The 19,727-nt window shown below is 38.2% G+C and overlaps 1 protein-coding gene across 1 annotated transcript in view; it reads right to left on the bottom strand.

The window, feature by feature from the left end:
- Positions 1 to 19,727, bottom strand: part of LOC112390641 (atrial natriuretic peptide-converting enzyme-like) — a gene marked incomplete at its 5' end in the record, with an annotated part of 114,468 nt that overhangs the window by 7,887 nt on the left and 86,854 nt on the right. Inside the window, 2 exons of the mRNA XM_024731672.1 lie at positions 8,218 to 8,351; positions 10,450 to 10,721. Of these exons, the coding sequence (XP_024587440.1) occupies positions 8,218 to 8,351; positions 10,450 to 10,721 (406 nt within the window). The remainder of the gene's footprint in view (positions 1 to 8,217; positions 8,352 to 10,449; positions 10,722 to 19,727) is intronic.

Here is a 19,727-nt window from a genome sequence, read left to right as displayed (position 1 = left end):
CTTATATGCGGAATCGTAGAAGAATGATACAAATGAACTTATTTACAAAACAGAAATAGACTCACAAACTAAGAAAAGAAACTTTTGGTTACTAAAGGGGAAATGTTGTGGGGGAGGGATAAATTGGAAGTTTGGGATTAACATACACACTATTTAAAATAGATAACTAATGAGAACCTACTGTATAGCACAAGGAACTCTACTCAATATTCTGTAGTGACCTAAATGGGAAAAGAATTTGAAAAAGATTAGATTGACTGAATCACTTTGCCCCACACTTGAAACTGAAAACATTGTAAATCAACTATACTCCAATATAAAATAAAGAAAGTTTTTAAAAACCTCATGGTAACCACAAACCAAAAATCTACAATACATACACACACAAAAAAGAAAAAGCAATCCAAATACAACTCTAAAGATAGTCATCAAATCACAAGAGAAGAGAACAAAAGAGGAAGGGAAGAAAAAATGACCTACAGAAACAAATCATAAACAATTAAGAAAACGGCAAGAAGAATACACATATCAATAATTACCTTAAATGTAAATGGATTAAATGCTCCAACCAAAAGACACAGACTGGCTGAATGTATACAAAAATAAGACCTGAATATATGCTGTTGACAAGAGACCCACTTCAGATCTAGGGGTAGATACAGAATGAAAGTGAGGGGATGGAAAAAGCTATTCCATGCAAATGGAAATCAAAAGAAAGCTGGAGTAGCAATACTCATATCAGACAAAATAGACTTTAAAGACTGTTACAAGAGACAAAAGGACACTACAGAATGATCAAGGGATCAATCCAAGAAGAAGATATAACAATTGTAAATATATATGCCCCCAACATAGGAGCACCTCAATACATAAGGCAACTGCTAACAGCTGTAAAAGGAGAAATGAACAGTAACACAATAATAGTGGGGACTTTAACACCTCACTTACATCAATGGACAGATCATCCGGACAGAAAATTCGTAAGGAAACACAGGCCTTAAATGACACATTAGACCAGGTGGATTTAATTGACATTTAGAGAGCATTCCATCTGAAAGCAGTTGAATACACTTTCTTCTCAAGTGCACTTGGAACATTCTCCAGGATAGATCATGTGCTGGGCCACAAAGCAAACCTAGGTAAATTTTAGAAAATTGAAATTATATCAAGCATCTTTTATGACCACAACACTATGAGATTAGATATTAACTACAAGAAAAAAAACTGTAAAAAAAAACAAACACGTAGAGGCTAAACAATATGTTACTAAACAACCAATGGACCACCGAAGGAATCAAAGAGGAAATCAAAAAATATCTAGAGACAAATGAAAATGAAAACACAATGATCCAAAACCTTTGGGATACAGCAAAAGCAGTTCTAAGAGGGAAGTTTATAGCAATACAATCTTACCTCAGGAAACAAGAAAAATTTCAAATAAGCAACCTAACCTTACACCTAAAGCAACTAGAGAAAGAGAAAACAAACACAACCCAAAGTTAGTAAAAGGAAAGAAATCATAAAGATTAGAACAGAAATAAAGAGATGAAGAAAACAACAGAAAAGATCAATGAAACTAAAAGCTGGTTCTTTGAAAAGATAAAATTGATATTTAGCTAGACTCATCAAGAAAAAAAGGTATGGGGCTTAAATCAAAATTATAAATGAAAAAGAAGTTACACCAGACACCACAGAAATACAAAGCATCCTAAGAGACTACTACAAGCAACTATGCCAATAAAATGGACAGCCTAGAAGAAATGGACAAATTCTTAGAAAGGTACAATCCTCCACGACTGAACCAGGAAGAAGTAGAAAATATGAATAGACCAATCACAAGTACTGATATTGAAACTGTGATGAAAAAACTCCCAACAAACAAAAGCCCAGGACCAGATGGCTTCACAGGCAAATTCTATCAAACGTTTAGAGAAGAGCTAACACCTATCCTTCTGAAACTATTCCAAAAAACTGCAGAGGAAGGAACACTCCCAAATTCATTCTATGAGGCCACCATCACCCTGACACCAAAACCAGACAAAGATACCACAAAAAATAAATAAATAAAAGGAACTTACAGGCCAATATCACTGAACATAGACCCCAAAATACTCAACCAGAATACTAGCAGACCAAATCCAACAATACATTAAAAGGATCATACACTGTGATCAAGTGGGAATTATCCCAGGAATGCAAGGATTTCTCAATATCCACAAATCAATCTGTGTGATATACCACAATAACAAATTGAAGAATAAAAACCATATGATCATCTCAATATGTGCAGAAAAATCTTTTGACAAAATTCAACACCCATTTATGATAAAAAAAAAGCTCCCCAGAAAGTGGGCAGAGAGGGACCATAACTCAACATAATAAAGGCCATATATGACAAGCCCACAGCTAACATCATACTCATCAGTGAGATGCTGAAAGTATGTCATCTAAGATCAGGAACAAGACAAGGATGTCTACTCTTGCCATGTTTACTCAACATAGTTTTGGAAGTCCTAGCAATGGCAATCAGAGAAGAAAAAGAAATGAAAGGAATCCAAATAGGAAAAGAAAAAGTAAAACCGTCACTGTTTGCAGATGCCATAATAACTATACATAGAAAATTCTAAAGATGCTACCAGAAAACCACTAGAGCTCATCAATGAATTCAGTAAAGTTTCAGGATACAAAATTAATACACAGAAATCTGTTGAACTTCTATGCATTATCAACAAAAGATCAGAAAGAGAAATTATGGAAAAATCCCATTTCCCATTGCATTGAAAAGAATAAAATACCTCAGAATAAACTTACCTAAGGAGACCAAAGACCTCTATTCAGAAAATTATAAGATGATGATGAAAGAAATTGAAGATGACACAAACAGATGGAAAGATACACCATGTTCTTGGCCTGGAAGAATCAACGCTGTCAAAATGACTAGACTACCCAAGGCAATCTATAGATTCAGTGCAATCCCTATCAAATTACCAATGGCATTTTTCACAGAATTAGAACAAAAAATCTTAAAATTTGTATGGAAACATAAAAGGCCCCATATAGCCAAAGCAATCTTGAGAAAGAAAAACAGAGCTGGAGGAATTAGGCTTCCTCACTTCAGAATATACTATAAAACTACAGTAATTAAAACAGTATGGTACTGGCACAACGACAGGCTTATAGATCAATGGAACAGTATAGAAAGCACAGAAATAAACCCACACACCTATGGTCAATTAGTATATGACAAAGGAAGCAAGAGTATACAAAGGAAGCAAGAAAAGACAGCCTCTTCAATAAGTGGTGCTGGGAAGACTGGACGGCTACATGTAAAATAATGAAATTAGAATATTCTCTAACACCACACACAAAAACAAACTCAAAATGGATTAAAGATCTAAACGTAAGACCAGATACTATAAAACTCTTAGAGGAAAACATAGGCAGAACACTCTGACATAAATCGCAGCAATATGTTTTTGGATCTACCTCCTAGAATAATGAATATAAAAACAAACAAATGAGACCTAATTAAACTTAAAAGCTTTTGCACAGCAAAGGAAACCATCAACAAAACAAAAAGACAACCTACAGAATGGGTAAAAATATTTGCAAATGATGCGACCAACAAGGATTAATCTCCAAAATATACAAACAGCTCATGTGGCTCAATATCAAAAAAACAAACACCCCAATCAAAAAATGGGCAGAAGATCTAAATAGACATTTCTCCAAAGAATACATACAGATGGCCAAAAAGCACATGAAAAGATGCTCATTATTACTAATTATTAGAGAAATACCAATCAAAACTACAATAAGGTATCACTACACACTGGCCAGAATGGCTATCATCAAAAAGTCTATAAACAATAAATGCTAGAGAGGGTGTGGAGGAAAGGGAACCCTCTTACACTGTTGGTGGGAAGATAAATTGGTACAACCACTATGGAGAACAGTATGGAGGTTCCTTGAAAAACTGAAAATAGAGATACCATATGATCCAGCAATCCCATTTCTGGGCAAATGTCCAGAGAAAACCATAATTGGAAAAGATACATGCACCCCAATGTTCATTGCTGCACTATTTACAATAGCCAAGACATGGAAGCAACCTATATGCCCCTCAGCAGAGGAATGGATAAAGAAGACGTGCTACATATATATGGTGGAATATTACTCATCCATTAAAAAGAGTGAAATAATGTCATTTGCAGCAACATGGATGGACCAGGAGATTATCATACTAAGTGAAGTAAGTCAGAGAAAGACAAATATCATATGATATCACCTATATTTGGAATCTAAAAAGATGATACAAATGAACTTATTTACAAAACAGAAATAGACCCATAGACTTAGAAAACAAACTTATGGTTACCAAAGAGGAAAGGTCGGGGTGGGGGGTGGATAAATTAGGAGGTTGAGATTAACATATACACACTACTATATATAAAACAGATCATCAACAAGGACCTACTGTATAGCACAGGGAACTTGACTCAATATTCTGTAATAACCTATATGGGAAAAGAATCTGAAAAAGAATGGATATATGAATATGTATAACTGAACCACCCTGCTGTATACCTGAAACTAACACAACATGGTAAATCAACTATACACCAATATAAAATAAAAATTAAAACATAATTATCGATAGGTATGTACTTATTGCCATTTTAAACCTTGTTTTCCAGTTGTTTTTGTAGTTCTTCCTTGTTCATTTCTTCTTTTTGTTTTTCCTTTTGTGGTTTGATTATTTTCTTTTGTAGTATGCTTGAGTTCCTTTCTTTCTGGTTTTTGTGAACCTATTGTGTGTTTTGATTTGTGATTACTATGGATTTCAAGTATGTTGACCCATTATTATATCTTTAAACTGCTAGTCATACAAATTCAAACACATTCTAAAAGATCTACATTTTTATACTCCACTCTCCCACATTTTGGGATTTTTGATGTTCTATTTTACATCTTCATACTTATTCTTTTGCTGTTAATTGTAGTTATAATTGCTTTTACAAAAAAAATTTTTTTTGCTTGCTTTTTAATCTATGTAGTGGCTTATTTAAGTGATCTTCAATCCTTTTACATATTTGCTTCTCCTATTATGATTTTTTGTTTCCAATAGGTTCTTGCTTCTTTTCTAGAGAAAGAAGAAGACCCTTCAATATTTAGAGAAGACCCTTCAATATTTCATTTAGGGTAGGTTTAGCGTTGCTCTATTCTTTGTTTTTTCTTGTCTGAGAAATTCTTTATCTCTCATTCTATTCTAAATGATGATCTTGCTGGATAGAGTATCCTAGGTTGAAGGTTTTTCCCTTTCAGGACTTTGAATATATCATGCCCCTTCCTAGAAGTGGTGAACATTGCATTCATAATTTACCAATGCTGTAAACCTAACTAATAAGCATAGATTTTGCAAGAGGCTAAACTGTTCTGTCTGAAAGCCTAATTGATTTTTAAGCAAAATTTACTGGAAACCATTTTATTAGACATATTCCACAATTTTTTCATCTCCTCTTATATAAAAGAAATACTAAGATACTGACTTATTTAGGTTGAGCTACTTATTATGCCAGAGAGTGATTAAAATGGGAATATTTACAGGTCAGCATCTCTACACTTCCAGATCAGAAACTTAGCCACATAATTATTTAGCATCTAATTTTTGCAAGATTCTGTGCTACAGTCTACACAAGAGCTACTTTTGTCCCCAAGGGGCCAAAACTCCACTTGGGTAATGAGAAAAACTTTACATGAAAGCAAAATCTAAGGGCTATAAATAAAGGAGACTTCAAAGGAATAAGTGATTACTTCCAGCCGGAGGGGAACACAGGGTCCCCATAAGAGTGGGTTTTGAGCTAGGCTTAATGAGGCAGATGGACATTTGTTAGTTGGAAGACAAGAGGTGGAGAAGCATCAATTCAAAACAAAAGGGGGATACAGCTAAAGGTACGATTTGTCTGGTTTTTGGTCCTCTTTTCTTCTTCATAATATTGGGCTTTAGGCCAAAGTTTGTTTGGTTTCAATACTGAGTTCCATGATTTCTAGACCTTAACAAAGGACCCATGGCTTCCAGTGTGACCTGTTGATGCAATTAAGGAAGGTAATGAGAGGTTCTGGTGCATAATCTTGCTCCAGACTTGGTAAAAAGTAGCTTTTGTTTGTTTTGTGTTTTGTTTTCTACCTGGGGTTGTGTTAGACAGCACCTGGTATGCATGTAAGATATCCACAGTGTGGAATTCCCACCACTAAAGAAGTTGGCAGGACCTGTTTACTATTAGACATTACGATATAAACATGCCTATGCCTGTGGCTGTGTTGGACCTTCATTTCTCTTTCAAAGAATCACCTTCTATCCCCTCCCTTTAGCAGTTACCAAGAGATGAAGAGGAACTACTTTTTGGTAGACGTCCAGATCATGTCGGCAACAGGGAGAAATGTATTCACATTAATCATTGCTTCTAGGATAGTGTAGTGACCAAGCACTTGAATTCTGAAGCCAGGCTGCCTACATTCATATCTTCATTCTACCACCTTAATGCTGGGTGATATGGGGTAAATTACTTAACCTCTCTGGTCCCTTGTTTTCTTGATCTGTAAAATAGGAAAAACACAGATACTGCCACAAGAGATGATTGTGAGAATTAAGTGAGTTATTAGAAAGTATTTAGAAGAGATCCTGGAACACAGTAAGCACTAACTGGTAGATGTTAACATTCACATTGTTGATACTCATTGAGGGCATATGCCAGACGTCATATACACATATGTTAAAATATTGGGACATTAACCCAGTTAATCCCAAAGATACTCTGCAAATCAGACAGAATCAGCCCCATCTCACTTGGGAGAAAATATTCTACAGAGGTTAAATAACTCCTTCAGGTCACATTGTTCTCACTGCCAGAGATGGGAGCCAACCCAGACCTTTCAGGCTGCAAATCATGTGTCCTAGCCCTGACACCATGCTGCCTCCTAGTCACTTTTTTTTTGGCTTTGGTCTATCAAACCTAGGCCTCTTGCACGGAAGGCAGGGGTTCCTCTATCACTGCCCACCTCAGCTGGATGACTTGGGGCCAGAGGACAGAAGGGAAGGTGACTCATTGAAACTTCAAGGGAGCCTGCCTCCCTCTTTCCCATGACAACTGTCTAAGTCACCACCAGGCCATTTCTATTCCGAAATGGACAATCAGAAATGTCATTTTATTATGTTGGGTCGGGGCAATAGTATTGTTGCATCTCTTCTTCAATTCTAAAACTTGGGGGCAATTTGATCTACTCCAAAGCAGTGAAATAACAAAGACGCTTCATAGCACTGTAGTGCGATAACTGCCTTCCCCGCTCTGTCACAAGCTTCTTTAAGTGCTCTCCCTTCCCATCCTCCCCTGGGAGCCAGTCCAGTATAATATGCAATGAGTGTTTATTAAGTAAAAATGCTTCCCTGCGGGGTGGGGTGGTGGTGGTGGTGGGATGAATTGGGAGATTGGGATTGACATGATGTGTCATGTTTTATACATGATGTGTATAAAAGGGATGACTAATAAGAACCTGCTGTATAAAAAAGATAAATAAAATTCAAAAATTCAAAAAAAGCTTTCCTGCATTGCTCAGTTTAGCGTACTCTATGAACTGTTGTGACCAGAAATCCTGAGTCTAAAGGTTGTGTTCGGTGATAGATATTTGAAGACGTGCTGGCAATCACGTGCAGCCCCAGACAATGCCAGTGTGATCAACTCCTGAGACGGAGGTGGGTCTATCGCACACCCTGGAGATTGGAGTGTTGTATGTGCTTCAGTGCCATCACCCCGATGGTTGAATATGCCCTTGGTGTCTGTCCCCTGCTTCCTGAGGCAACCTGGCTGGAGCTCTGGTTACCACTAGCTGCTCTCAGAAACTTGCTTGTCCCGGCCACTAAAATGGTCCAAGGAGATGGACCAGAACAGTTGCTTCTCCTCCTGTTGCTGGCCCAGGGTGCTGACCCCATGCAGGAGGTGAGAAAGCAGAAGGCAACCTGAGTGGGGGGCGTGGAGGTTACCCAGGGCGTTGCTTGGGTCCTGAATAAAGGAAAACACCCTGTGAATAATTAAACATTTGGTAATAAATTATTTTCAGAAAATGTTCTCAAAGGGCCACACGTGAATACTAATGGGCTTATATGGACCCATTGAACCTACTGCTGAACCGAATCTCCTTGGTAACCAGAAAGCAACTTACCATGCACGAGTCAACTGTGCCAGACTCATAGCCGGCACAGATCATCCGGGTGGTGATGGTCTTAGTGTCAAAGTAGGACTGACACTGCTCCAGAGAAATGATGCGGACTTCTCCCTCTTGCAGCTTAAAAGGCACTGGATTTTTTAAAAAGAAGAAGAAATAAAATATATGAGGGTAAAATGACTCAAAAATGAGGCTAGCCAAATATGAAATAACATTTTTATATCAAGAAAACCATGCTCTTAAAATGTCATTTCAAAGATGAAGCTCATTTGAAATCAGAATTTTCCAATTGTAAGTGCTGATAGCAATCATTTAATCAAACCCCTTCATTTTGTTAATGAGAAAATTGAGGCACAGACTGGTTAAGTAACCTGGCTCATGCTTTCCCTCTCTTATTATGTGTAGCAACGTAAACAATAGCTACTACAATGAAAAGGAAAATAATCAAGCCAGAGCTCTGCTCCAGGTGGGAGGCTGCCAGCTCTGTGACAGCTCAACATGTGAGCCCTGCTCTGCTAAAAGTTCAGACTGCCTGTTCAGACTAACAGAGGAAGGGTTGCCCTATCCTGGGTTTGAACAGTGTGTCTCATCATGTGCTACAGTAGCCATCATTTGAGGTCGGAACCTTTCATCCTAGAGGATGCATCAGAGAGATGTCAAAGGGAAAAGCCATCCCTTAGTGTCAGCAGAGAGAACATGTGAATTTCATCTTGCTCCAAAGTTCTCACAGAGCAACAATGTATTTCTCAAAGCCAGCAGCAAGAATCTCTCATTGTTCAGCCATTCTACAAAACATACACACTGTTCTCCTTTTAGATAGTGATGGTGAAGCAGTGTACATGTACAGGGTACCTTAATGGAAGAAAGAATAGGTTTTCCAATACGTTTGGAAAAATCAATGCAATGCAGACAGTGGAAGTTCCCCGAGTTGTCCAAAGAATGGTAAAAAGAACCATCGCTAAGGTTTACTGGGTACCCCACAGTGGGCCAGGCTCCTGCACTCAGCTTTCTCTGGGCCTGTTTTCTTCAATCTTTACAATAATCCTGTGAGTTAGACAGCTGCTATTATTTTTTCCATTTTATAGTAAGCTAGAAAGCGGTGTGGTCAGTGTCAATCAGACCTTTTCAATGAACTCATACCCTTGCTCTTCCTACATTATATACGTGGTGTGTGCCACATGTCACACGATTACTCTGAGTTTAATGTGGATATTGGGAACAATACAAGTAGAGGCAATATAGATTCTGCTCTCATATATCACAAAACTAATTATAGCTTTTAAAAACCAAGATTAGCAGGCATGGTGACATCATATGTCTGACATTGCCTTCATATTTCTTACATGTTAGCTTTTCAGAAGTCATTGACTTACTACTGTCTATTTACTTTTTTCTTTTTATTCTCAGTTCACCATATAGAAAAGAAACTCAACTTAGCTCAAAACTTGACTAAATTTCAAGAAAAACAATCGTCCTTCAAACTGGCAGTTGCTAAGACGGATAACAGGACACAGATATATATCATCATCCCTGAGAGCTGCCGTACTACACCTGATATAGTTGCCATGGTCAGTGCCTACCATTAAAGAAAATATCTCATCGATTAAGTTCTTATTCTAAACTTTTAATAAGTCAAGCAAAATGAGAGAGTCCTTTATGGGTGGCTGAGAGTCAGCAGTACTAATTTTTAAATTTCTGTATGTTTTATTAATCATCTAAGAACCCAAACTATTTAAACTAATTTGAACAGGCAAATAGCTAACCAGTTTTCCTTCTAGAAAGACTTACAGGTTGTGTTACCGATGTTGATAGGACTAAATCATAACAAAGAGTTGGAAGTGGGACCGTCCAGCTTGACTGCAGAAGCAGAACGACCTAACTGCTAGACAGAGGCTCCGAGTGACTGCCTGAAGTGAGTGCAAATCACCAATAGAAACAACGCAAGGGAGGATGACTGATAGGTCTCGTCTTGCGTGCCAGCTCTAAAACATCAGGAGCGGCTCCCTGGAGAAAGACTGAGATGTGGAGAAGGATTTCTATGGTTGTATCTGGGCTTGGCAGGTTTACGTGCATTGACATCTATGATTTGCATGGAAGGGAGAGTGACACATAATGCTAAGTATTTGTGGCTCTACTTTTATAAGTGAAAATGGGAAATGATTGCCAAAGGCCAGGAAGTACCCCATTGTTTTCCAGTTACAAGCTGAAAGGCAAGTGCTCCTGACTTACTTTTGTTGCCCATGTGTCCCCAGCCTGTGATATAGCAGTAAGTATCAGGTTCTAATGACTGCTCCGGGCTGGGTAAGCAGACGGGCCGGACGTAGCTCGTTTCATTGATGTCCTCGTTTAGCTCCACTATGCTGATGTCATAGTCTACCACTGCTCGACTGTAGCGAGGATGCAGGATGATGGTTTTCACGAGGCGCATCTGCATGAACGTTGATGGGTGGTCTAGATTATTGACGCCAAACACCACTTTCCAAACGGCAGCATTCTCTCTCCTAAAATAATAATTCAAGAGCTACTGGCATCTTAAACTCAGATTTATCTTTTAAAATTTACACTTTATTTTTAAAATATTTACTCATGTAAATAATGGCTCTTTCCATGCCCATCTCCCACGTATTCATATAAGAAGCATTTATATAACCCCTGAGCAATTTGCAAATATTGCACTGTTGTGGAAAGCAAAGCCCATGCTTCCTGAATGGGGCTATTCTGGAAAATAACACTTGTTCGCTTTGAAAGGCAGGCAGCGTAGTTAATACTTTCTTCATTGAGTGGGAAAGATGACGAAAAGATGTGAAGAGAAAAGAGACAAGAGAAAAAAATGAAAGAGAATGAAAAGCTGAGGCTAAGAGATCCCTCCAAGAAGGAGCCAGGGCTTCAGAAATGTCAAGTTTTCAGGGAAGGCTTCTGACAATTTCAAGCTAGGGGCTTAAAAAGGCCACCCACAACTTCTAATGGTCAGTCTTAGACTTCATTGTTTTTGAAAACTTGTCAGCAATAGTCTAGTCAATTCCACCTTAAAACACTTTTCCACTCGACTTCCAGCACTCTCCAAGTTCCAGAATTTCCTCCCATCTCTGTCTTCTCTGCTGGATGCTCCTCCTCTGCTCTCAGTGTCTATATTGAAGTGCCCCAGGCCGCTGCCTTCAGTCTTCTCATTCTACACTCACCCCCTAGAAGATTTCACCTAGTCCAATGGCTTTAAAAGCCACCCATAGCCTTGTACCTCCCAAACATACATCTCCAGCTCCATCCTCTCCCTTGAGCTGCAGACTTGTACACCCAATTATCCACTCACATATTTGCTTGGATGTTTGATACTGGCTAAGATTTATGAGTGCTAACTGTGTATGTGGCAATGTTGTTAGTATTCAGAATTCACTGTACAGTTATTTAATATTTATAGCCACCAGTTATGCAGTTGAATCATCTCTCTTATACGCAACAATGATTGCATTAGCAAGTCTTCACTACTCTGCTTTCAAATATATCCTGAATCTTGTTTTTTCTCCCTCTGCCACCACTACAGTCCTAATCTCCCAAACATGATGAGCTACTCTCATCTCCCAAATGGTGGCCCTTCTTCTACTCTTCGCCCCTGTAACCCATTCTCCTCGCTGTCACAGAGTGATCTTTTTAAAAATAAAATTAGATCAAATTCATTTTCTGCTCATAATTCTCCAAGGACTTTGAATCACACTCAAGACAAACTGTAGACTCCTATCCATGGCCTTCGAGGCCCCACATGACCTGCTCCATTCGAACCCCAGGGACTTTCTATTTTTGGACATGCCAAGGACATCCACAACTCAGGACTCTTCCCTTTCTATTCTCTCAGCTCTCACGTGGCTCTCACACTGATTCCTTCTCTTTACCCAGGTCCCAGCTCAAACATCACCACCTCAAAGCTGTCCTCCATGACTGCCCAGTCTAGCCTTTACCCCATCACTCTCTACTCTCGACCCAGCTTTAATTTTTGTCTCACAGCGCTCGTTGATACCAATGATGATATACTTCTTTGTCTGTTCTGTGTCTGGTCCCCAGACTGTAAGTTCTGTGAAGGCAGGGACTTGGCTGGTATTCCCAAGACCTAGTACCTAGCATACATTGGGTTCTTAACATGTACTTGTTTAATGATAGTTCAACAGATGACGTTTCAAAACATGTATTAGGGCTTCCCTGGTGGCTCAGTGGTTGAGAATCTGCCTGCTAATGCAGGGGACACGGGTTCAAACCCTGGTCTGGGAAGATCCCACATGCCGTGGAGCAACTAGGCCTGTGAGCCACAACTACTGAGCCTACGCATCTGGAGCCTGTGCTCCGCAACAAGAGAGGCCACGACAGTGAGAGGCCCGCGCACCGCGATGAAGAGGGGTCCCCGCTTGCCACAACTAGAGAAAGCCCTTGCACAGAAATGAAGACCCAACACAGCCAAAAATAAAAATAAATTAAAAGAAGGCTCAACATTAAAAAAAAAAAAAAAAACATTTATTAGTGGCCAACTCCAACCACCTAAGCAAGGTCTATTCATCATCATGGCCTCCACCTCCTCCTACATTCTCAGTTTCTCTTCCTCCATAGTGGGCCAGGACCAAAGGTGTGGGCATTTAGTTGACCAGTGTTGGAATGTGGAGCTTTTATTGTAGATATTCCCTTATACTGTGGTGACATGTCAGCCATACCATCACTGCCCTCATTTGCAAGCTTCCCAACTAACCTGATTTGACCAGCTAGACCAGTTGTTTTTCAACCCAGGCTGAATACTGAATCATCTGGGGAGCTTTCAAATACTGATTTTCTGGGCATCATCCCATATCAACTGAAAGTTGGGCTGGGGTCTGGGAATTAGTATTTTTAAGAGCTCCCTAGGGAGTCCCTGACAAAAACCTACCCACCCTCTTTTTTTCCTTGGCACGTCGTTTTTCACCATTTTCTCATGCATAGAAAAAATTCAAAACACTGAGATTTTAGGAGGGTTAGGAAGAAGTATGCAAGGCCAACATTCAACATGTTTTTAGCATTGTTGGATTCTTAGACTAGATTCTACTAAAAGAGTCCTCTATATAGTCCACACATTCCATCCTTTTTCCACTGTAAAAAAAAATAATTTTAGGTCTATCAAAATTGATGTCATATGGAAGCAACCTAAGTGTCCCTCAGCAGACGAATGGATAAAGAAGATGTGGTGTATATATATATATGACGGAATACTACTCAGCCGTGAAAAAGAATGAGATGTTGTCACTTGCAGCCGCACGGATGGACTTGGAGGATATTATGCCAAGTGAAATAAGTCAGACAGAGAAAGACAAATACTATATGATATCATTTATGTGTGGAATATAAAAAATAAACTAGTGAATATAACAGAAAAGAAACAGACTCACAGATACAGAAAACAAACTAGTGGTTACCAGAGGGGAGAGGGAAGGGGGGGAGGGGCAAGAGAGGAGGGGGGTTAAGAGACACAAATTGTATAAAATAAATAAGCTACAAGGATATATTGTACAACACGGGGATACAGTCAATTTTTTTACTGAAGTATAGTTGATTTACAATGATTCACGTGTACAGCAAAGTGATTCAGATATATTATATATCTATTCTTTTTCATATTTCTTTTCCATTATAGGTTATTACAAGATAGTGAATATAATACCCTGTACTATACAGTAGGTTCTTGTTGTATAGTCAATATTTTATAATAACTATAAATGGAGTATAACCTTTAAAAATTGTGACTCACTATGTTGTACACTTGAAACTTATGTAATATTGTACATCAAATATGCCTCAATAAAAAAAATTGATGTCACTATTTGAAAAAAATATATATATATAACATCTATGTATAGAGAAATATATCTATAGAGAAATATATCTATAGATATAGATATAGAACTGGGGATTTCAATAATAATCAAGAAAGACATGATCCCTGCCTATACAAACTTTAGAATTGAGTGAAGATGGACACTTAAAGAAACAATTATAATAAAATTCAGGAAGTGCTATCTCATGAACATTACAGGATAAGGTTACAGAAGACTATTTTTCATTAAATAAAGCCATCACTCAAAGAACATGCCTTTCTTTCTCTTTCTTTCTTCCTTCCTTTCTTTCTGTCTTTCTTCTCTCCCTTCCTTCCTTCCTTCTTTCCCTCCCTCCCTTCCTCCCTTTTTTCCTTCCCTCCCTCCTGTCCTTCCTCCCTTCCTCCCTCCCTTCCTTGTTCTTTCCCTCCATCCTTTCCTCCCTCTCCTCCTCCCTCCCTTCCTTCCTTCCTTCTTTCCCTCCCTCCTTCCCTCTCCCTGTTCCATTTTTCAGTCTAGAGGAGTAAGTGCATAACCGTCTGAGAAATTCAATACTCACTTGAGATTCTATTGTTTAAGATATTTGAAATCAAACAATTATTGATTTCAAATGTGTCTACCTATTTACTAGCTCTTGCTTCCAATCAGAGCTACTAAATTTTGGTTTCAAAAAAAGTACTCATCTATCTGCTTAAATCACAAGCAGTATGACAAACAGTATGCAAAATGAAATAGTGTAAACTTTTCGGACTTAATTACTATATTGGGATTAATCTAATTCTAACAGTAAAACATAAGGATCAATAAAACTGCTAAATGTTATTAACTTGTATTCAGTAGCCTGTTGTGACACAAGCTACTGTCCTTATGGCATTAATATCCACGAAAAGCAAAAAAAAAAAAAAAAAATACAGGAAATTCACATACTTTTATATTTATTCAGTAAGGAAACGGTTCTATTTTCTTTTTTGTTATGAGTATAAGGGGGAAAATAAAGTCTCATTAAATGTTTTTTCCCAAGTCTGGCAAAAACCAGGAAAAACAATAACCTGTTGTTCAAAAGGGGTACATGAAGTGAGGGAGATGTGTATAAATGGTATATTGGTATATAAGGCATGTTCTAGAAAGAATAAGTCACCCCCCTCTGGGTGGAAGCAAAAAGAGGAAAGAACACTTAGGGCTACATGAAGGCCACATGCATCTAGTTTCAGTAAAAAGTACCCAGTAGAGGAACACATAGGAACAAGCTATGTTCATGTGGCCATTTTAGTGAAGAGTAAATTGGACTACAAAGATAAAAAGCCACGTATAGCTGCTGAAAATCTTCAGCATCAAGGGGATTTTTTTCTCAGTGCTGTCAGACTTCAAAGCAACAGCAAGGAGAACTGGTGCATCCTTAAAGAAGATTGTGCCAAGATCCTCACGCTCTGAGAGTGAGGAAGCAGGCAAGGTGAAGCCAGGTGAAAATCCACCAGTAACAATAAAAGTGGCTGAGGAAGATGTTAAGAGACCTTTTTCTCCTTTCATTCTTGCTCTACATAGTATTTCATTACCAGAAATTCTTATTTAATTTGCTTCATGTTTATGCTCCTGTTTTAATGATGAATATACATTATAGATAATGTTGAGATAATATGATTTCAACTTCTAATTCTTCAATTATCACTCTAGAGAGAAAACACAGCTACTTATACACCTCAGATGCATTATGACATCCAGGGAAGTTTATACAGAATTGAAGGCACAATGTCTCTGGACACAATAACCAGTTTCAGGTTGTAATTTGCCACACTCAGCTCTAGTTTAGACATAAATTTGCCACATTTTCACTTAATTCAGCTGGCCAGGTTTAGAGATTTTCTTCTATCTTTATCTTTTCTTAAGAGCACAAAAATTTCCCTTTTTTCACCTTTTCTGATTTTACTTTGAATAACTTATATTTACTATTGATCTTTTGTTCAGAAAATAAAATTAATATTTATACTTAACCCCTGTGATAGAAATCACTATTTTATAAGACTTACTCCAGAAATGGCACAGCCATGTGGTGACTTGGAAGTAATTTGAAATTTACCATATCTGCACTAAGTAAGGAAATATCACACAAAAGCATCATTTCTGTTCTACAAATCTTAGGAACCCCTTACTTTTAATATTGCATCTGCCCTTGGTATGTTTAAAGAACTCTCTCTAATACATGCAGTGACTAGATTCTAGAATGGGATGACCATAACATAAATGCATAAAGGGGACGAGTATAAGTCAGTAAGTAGTGGGTGTCAGACCAAAAGACTTGCCCATCTCGAGGGCCATCTGCCTCTCAGCTCCTGCTGATGGCTGTCATATTGGAATATCCAGTGTGAACTGACCTTCTGATTGTTTCAGGGAAGCCAAAGTTCTGGATTTTATGTAACGTATACACAGTTTGAACTGCTGGCTAAAGTTTTTAAATGTATCTAACAAGCAAAAGAGATCAGAGCTGGATTCTTCTTTTAGTATAAAATCTCTATAGTTTCCAAGTATTTCTACATATCAATTCAATCATCTTCTCACCAATTATGAGGTATAAATAGGAATGCTTATTCCATTTTAGAGAAGAGAAAGCAGTGACTCAGAGCAGATGAGTGACTCGTCTAAAATCACAGAGATACTAAGTGATGGTAGCAGGCTAGAAAGCTAGTCCTTTAAACCCCTACACCACAACCTTTATACTAAATTTCTCTGAAACAAAGAGAAGGGTCCATAGGTATCAACACAAGAATCAGGTACTGGCCATAGAGGGCAAAGCATGCAGGATGAGTGGAGACTGACTGGTGAGTGATAGGATGGCAGACAGAAGGAAGATACCTTCTCTTTCCTGAATGTATCCCCCAGATATGATGGGGAACTAGCCGCCAGTAATGAAATTACAGAAAGTGAGCAATTCTATTATCCCAGAGTCCAAAAAAGCTAGAGAAGGGGATAGTCAGATACACATTCTAGAGCTTAGAGAATCAGATTTAAGAATGTTTTGGAAAAAAGATAGGACAATGTGTCCAGACACTCTTAAAACAAGTACAGCTAAACAGAGATGGGAGAGTTTGAGTTCCAAATTCTGATTTACCATCACAAATGACTGCAGTAAGAAAATGAAGAATCATCCAAAAAGTAAATGTTACAACATAAGAATCTCAGAGCTTTCAAACTGTAAAGTTTATCACAGAATAGTGGCAAGAAACTGTAGCAATTGTCAAAAAGTCTTAGTCATAGAACCCTCCTACACTGTTGGTGGGAATGTAAATTGGTACAGCCACTACAGAGAGGAATATGGAGGTTCCTTAAGAAACTAAAAATAGAGCTACCATATGATCCTGTAGTCTCACTCCTGGACATATATCCAGAGAAAACCATAATTTGAAAAGATACATGCACCCCAATGTTCATTGCAGCACTATTTACAATAGCCAAGACATGGAAGCAACCTAAATGTCCATTGACAGATGAATGGATAAAGAAGATGTGGTATACACACACACACACACACACACACACACACACACACACACACACACAATGGAATATTACTCAGCCATAAAAAAGAATGAAATAATGCCACTTGCAGCAACATGGATGGACCAAGACTTAGGGCAGGACTTTACTTATCATACTAAGTAAAGTCAGACAGAGAAAGACAAATATATGATATCACTTATATACGGAATCTTAAAAAAATGATACAAATGAACTTATATACAAAACAGAAATAGACTCACAGACATAGAAAACAAACTTATGGTTACGAAAGGGGAAAGGGAGGAAGGAATAAATTAGGAGTTTGGGATTAACATATACACACTACTATATATAAAAAGATAACCAACAAGGACCCACTGTATAGCACAGGGAACTAAACTTATTATTTTGTAATAACCTATAATGGAAAAGAATCTGAAAATCTATATCTATATATATAACCGAATCATTTTGCTGTATACCTGAAACTAACACAACCCTGTAAATCAACTGTACTTCAATAAAATTTTTTTTTCTGTGGCCATGCTGTGTGGCTTGCAGGATCTTAGTTCCCTGACCAGGGATCGAACCCAGACCCCCGGTAACAACTGGACCACCAGGGAAATCCCTATACTTCAATCAATCAATCAGTCAATAGAAAAAAAGCAGGAAAAATAAAAATGGCTTCTCAGCAAAATTATGTGTGGGAAGAACAAGACGAGGATTTCTATCTGGGGCAAATAATTTAATATAGCAGTCAACTAAGACAAAGCTGAACTATTTGAACTTTCCTTTACTTCTAATATCTCCATTCAAGGAGAATGGTCTCCAGGCAACATCCAAAAGACTCATCCTCCATGTGATAAAACTTATAAGTGCTTAATACATTGAAATGTTGAGTTGATGTCTGGTCTAAGATATGGGAGGGGTCAGTATAAGATCACGGACCTTCTGCAGAGGAGTTAGCATTTCTAGTTCCAGAGAAATTATAGTCCTAACTACTAAAAGAACTACAGATATCATCACTAACACCGAGAAGGGGCTGGTTAGTCAGTTAACAAATATTTGATTGGTTGCTATATTCCTTGCTGAAAGAATTGAAAATACAGAGGCGAGGAAGACAGACAGAGTTCACACCCTCACAGAGCTTTCATCCTACTGGGCTAGCCAAATATATATATAAACAAATAAGATTATCTCTGGTAATTAGGAGGGAAAAAAATAGGATAATGTGATAGAGAGATGACTGATGGGGGGGTCATTTTAGCTAGGATGGTTAGGGCAGGCCTTTGACAAAGTGACACTTAAATTGAGACTTGAATGAGGGGAAGGAGGCAATTTTGTGACTCCATAGGTGGGTTCCAAACTGCAGAAGCAGCAAGTAGAAAGGTCCTAAGGCAGGAATGAGATTGGGGGATTTCAGGGACAGAAAGGCTACATGTTTGGAGCCCAATGAGTGATGAGAGAATAGGGGGAGATGCAAAGAGGTAGGACTAGATATTTAAAGGCTATGATGAGAAATCTTATTCTTGTTACAATGAGAAGCTGTTGTACAGTTTTAAAACAGGTGGTGACATGGTATGATTTACATTTTAGAAAGATCACTGTCTCACTGTGTGTCGAATAGACAATAAGTGAACAAGAGAGTAGTCTAAAAAAAAAACAGGAAACTGTTTTAAAAGTTGTTATGGATTGATTGTGTCCCCCTGTAAAATTCATATATTGAAATCCTAATCCCCAATATATCAGAACAAGATCTTATTTGGAGATAAGGTCTTTACAGAGGTAATCAACTTAAACTGAGGCCAGTATGGTGAGCCCTAATCCAATATGACTGGGTATCCTCATGAAAAGGGGAAACTTGGAGACAGCCATGCACACAAAGGGTGAAGATGAAGACAAAGATCAGAATTAGGCTTCTATAGGCCAAGAATGCTCAAGATTGCCAGCAAAACACCAGAATCCAAGCGAGAGGCATTCTCTCTCACAGCCTTCACAAGGAACCAACCATCCCAATACCTTGACCTTAGACTTCTAGCCTCCAGAACTGTAAGACAATAAACTTCTTGGCTTGTTGAAGCCACCCAATTTGTGGTACCTTGTTATGGCTGCCCTAGGAAGCTAATACAATAATCCAGACCTGATATGATGGTGGTCTGGATTAGGATTATAGCATAAAGATGATGACAGGCAGTT

The sequence above is a fragment of the Neophocaena asiaeorientalis genome, unplaced genomic scaffold (assembly GCF_003031525.2).
Source record: "Neophocaena asiaeorientalis asiaeorientalis breed wild unplaced genomic scaffold, Neophocaena_asiaeorientalis_V1.1 scaffold39, whole genome shotgun sequence".
In the NCBI taxonomy this organism is placed as follows: Eukaryota; Metazoa; Chordata; class Mammalia; order Artiodactyla; family Phocoenidae; genus Neophocaena; species Neophocaena asiaeorientalis.
The sequence above is the reverse complement of the archived record's forward strand: the minus strand, read 5'-3'. Positions and strand labels throughout refer to the sequence as shown.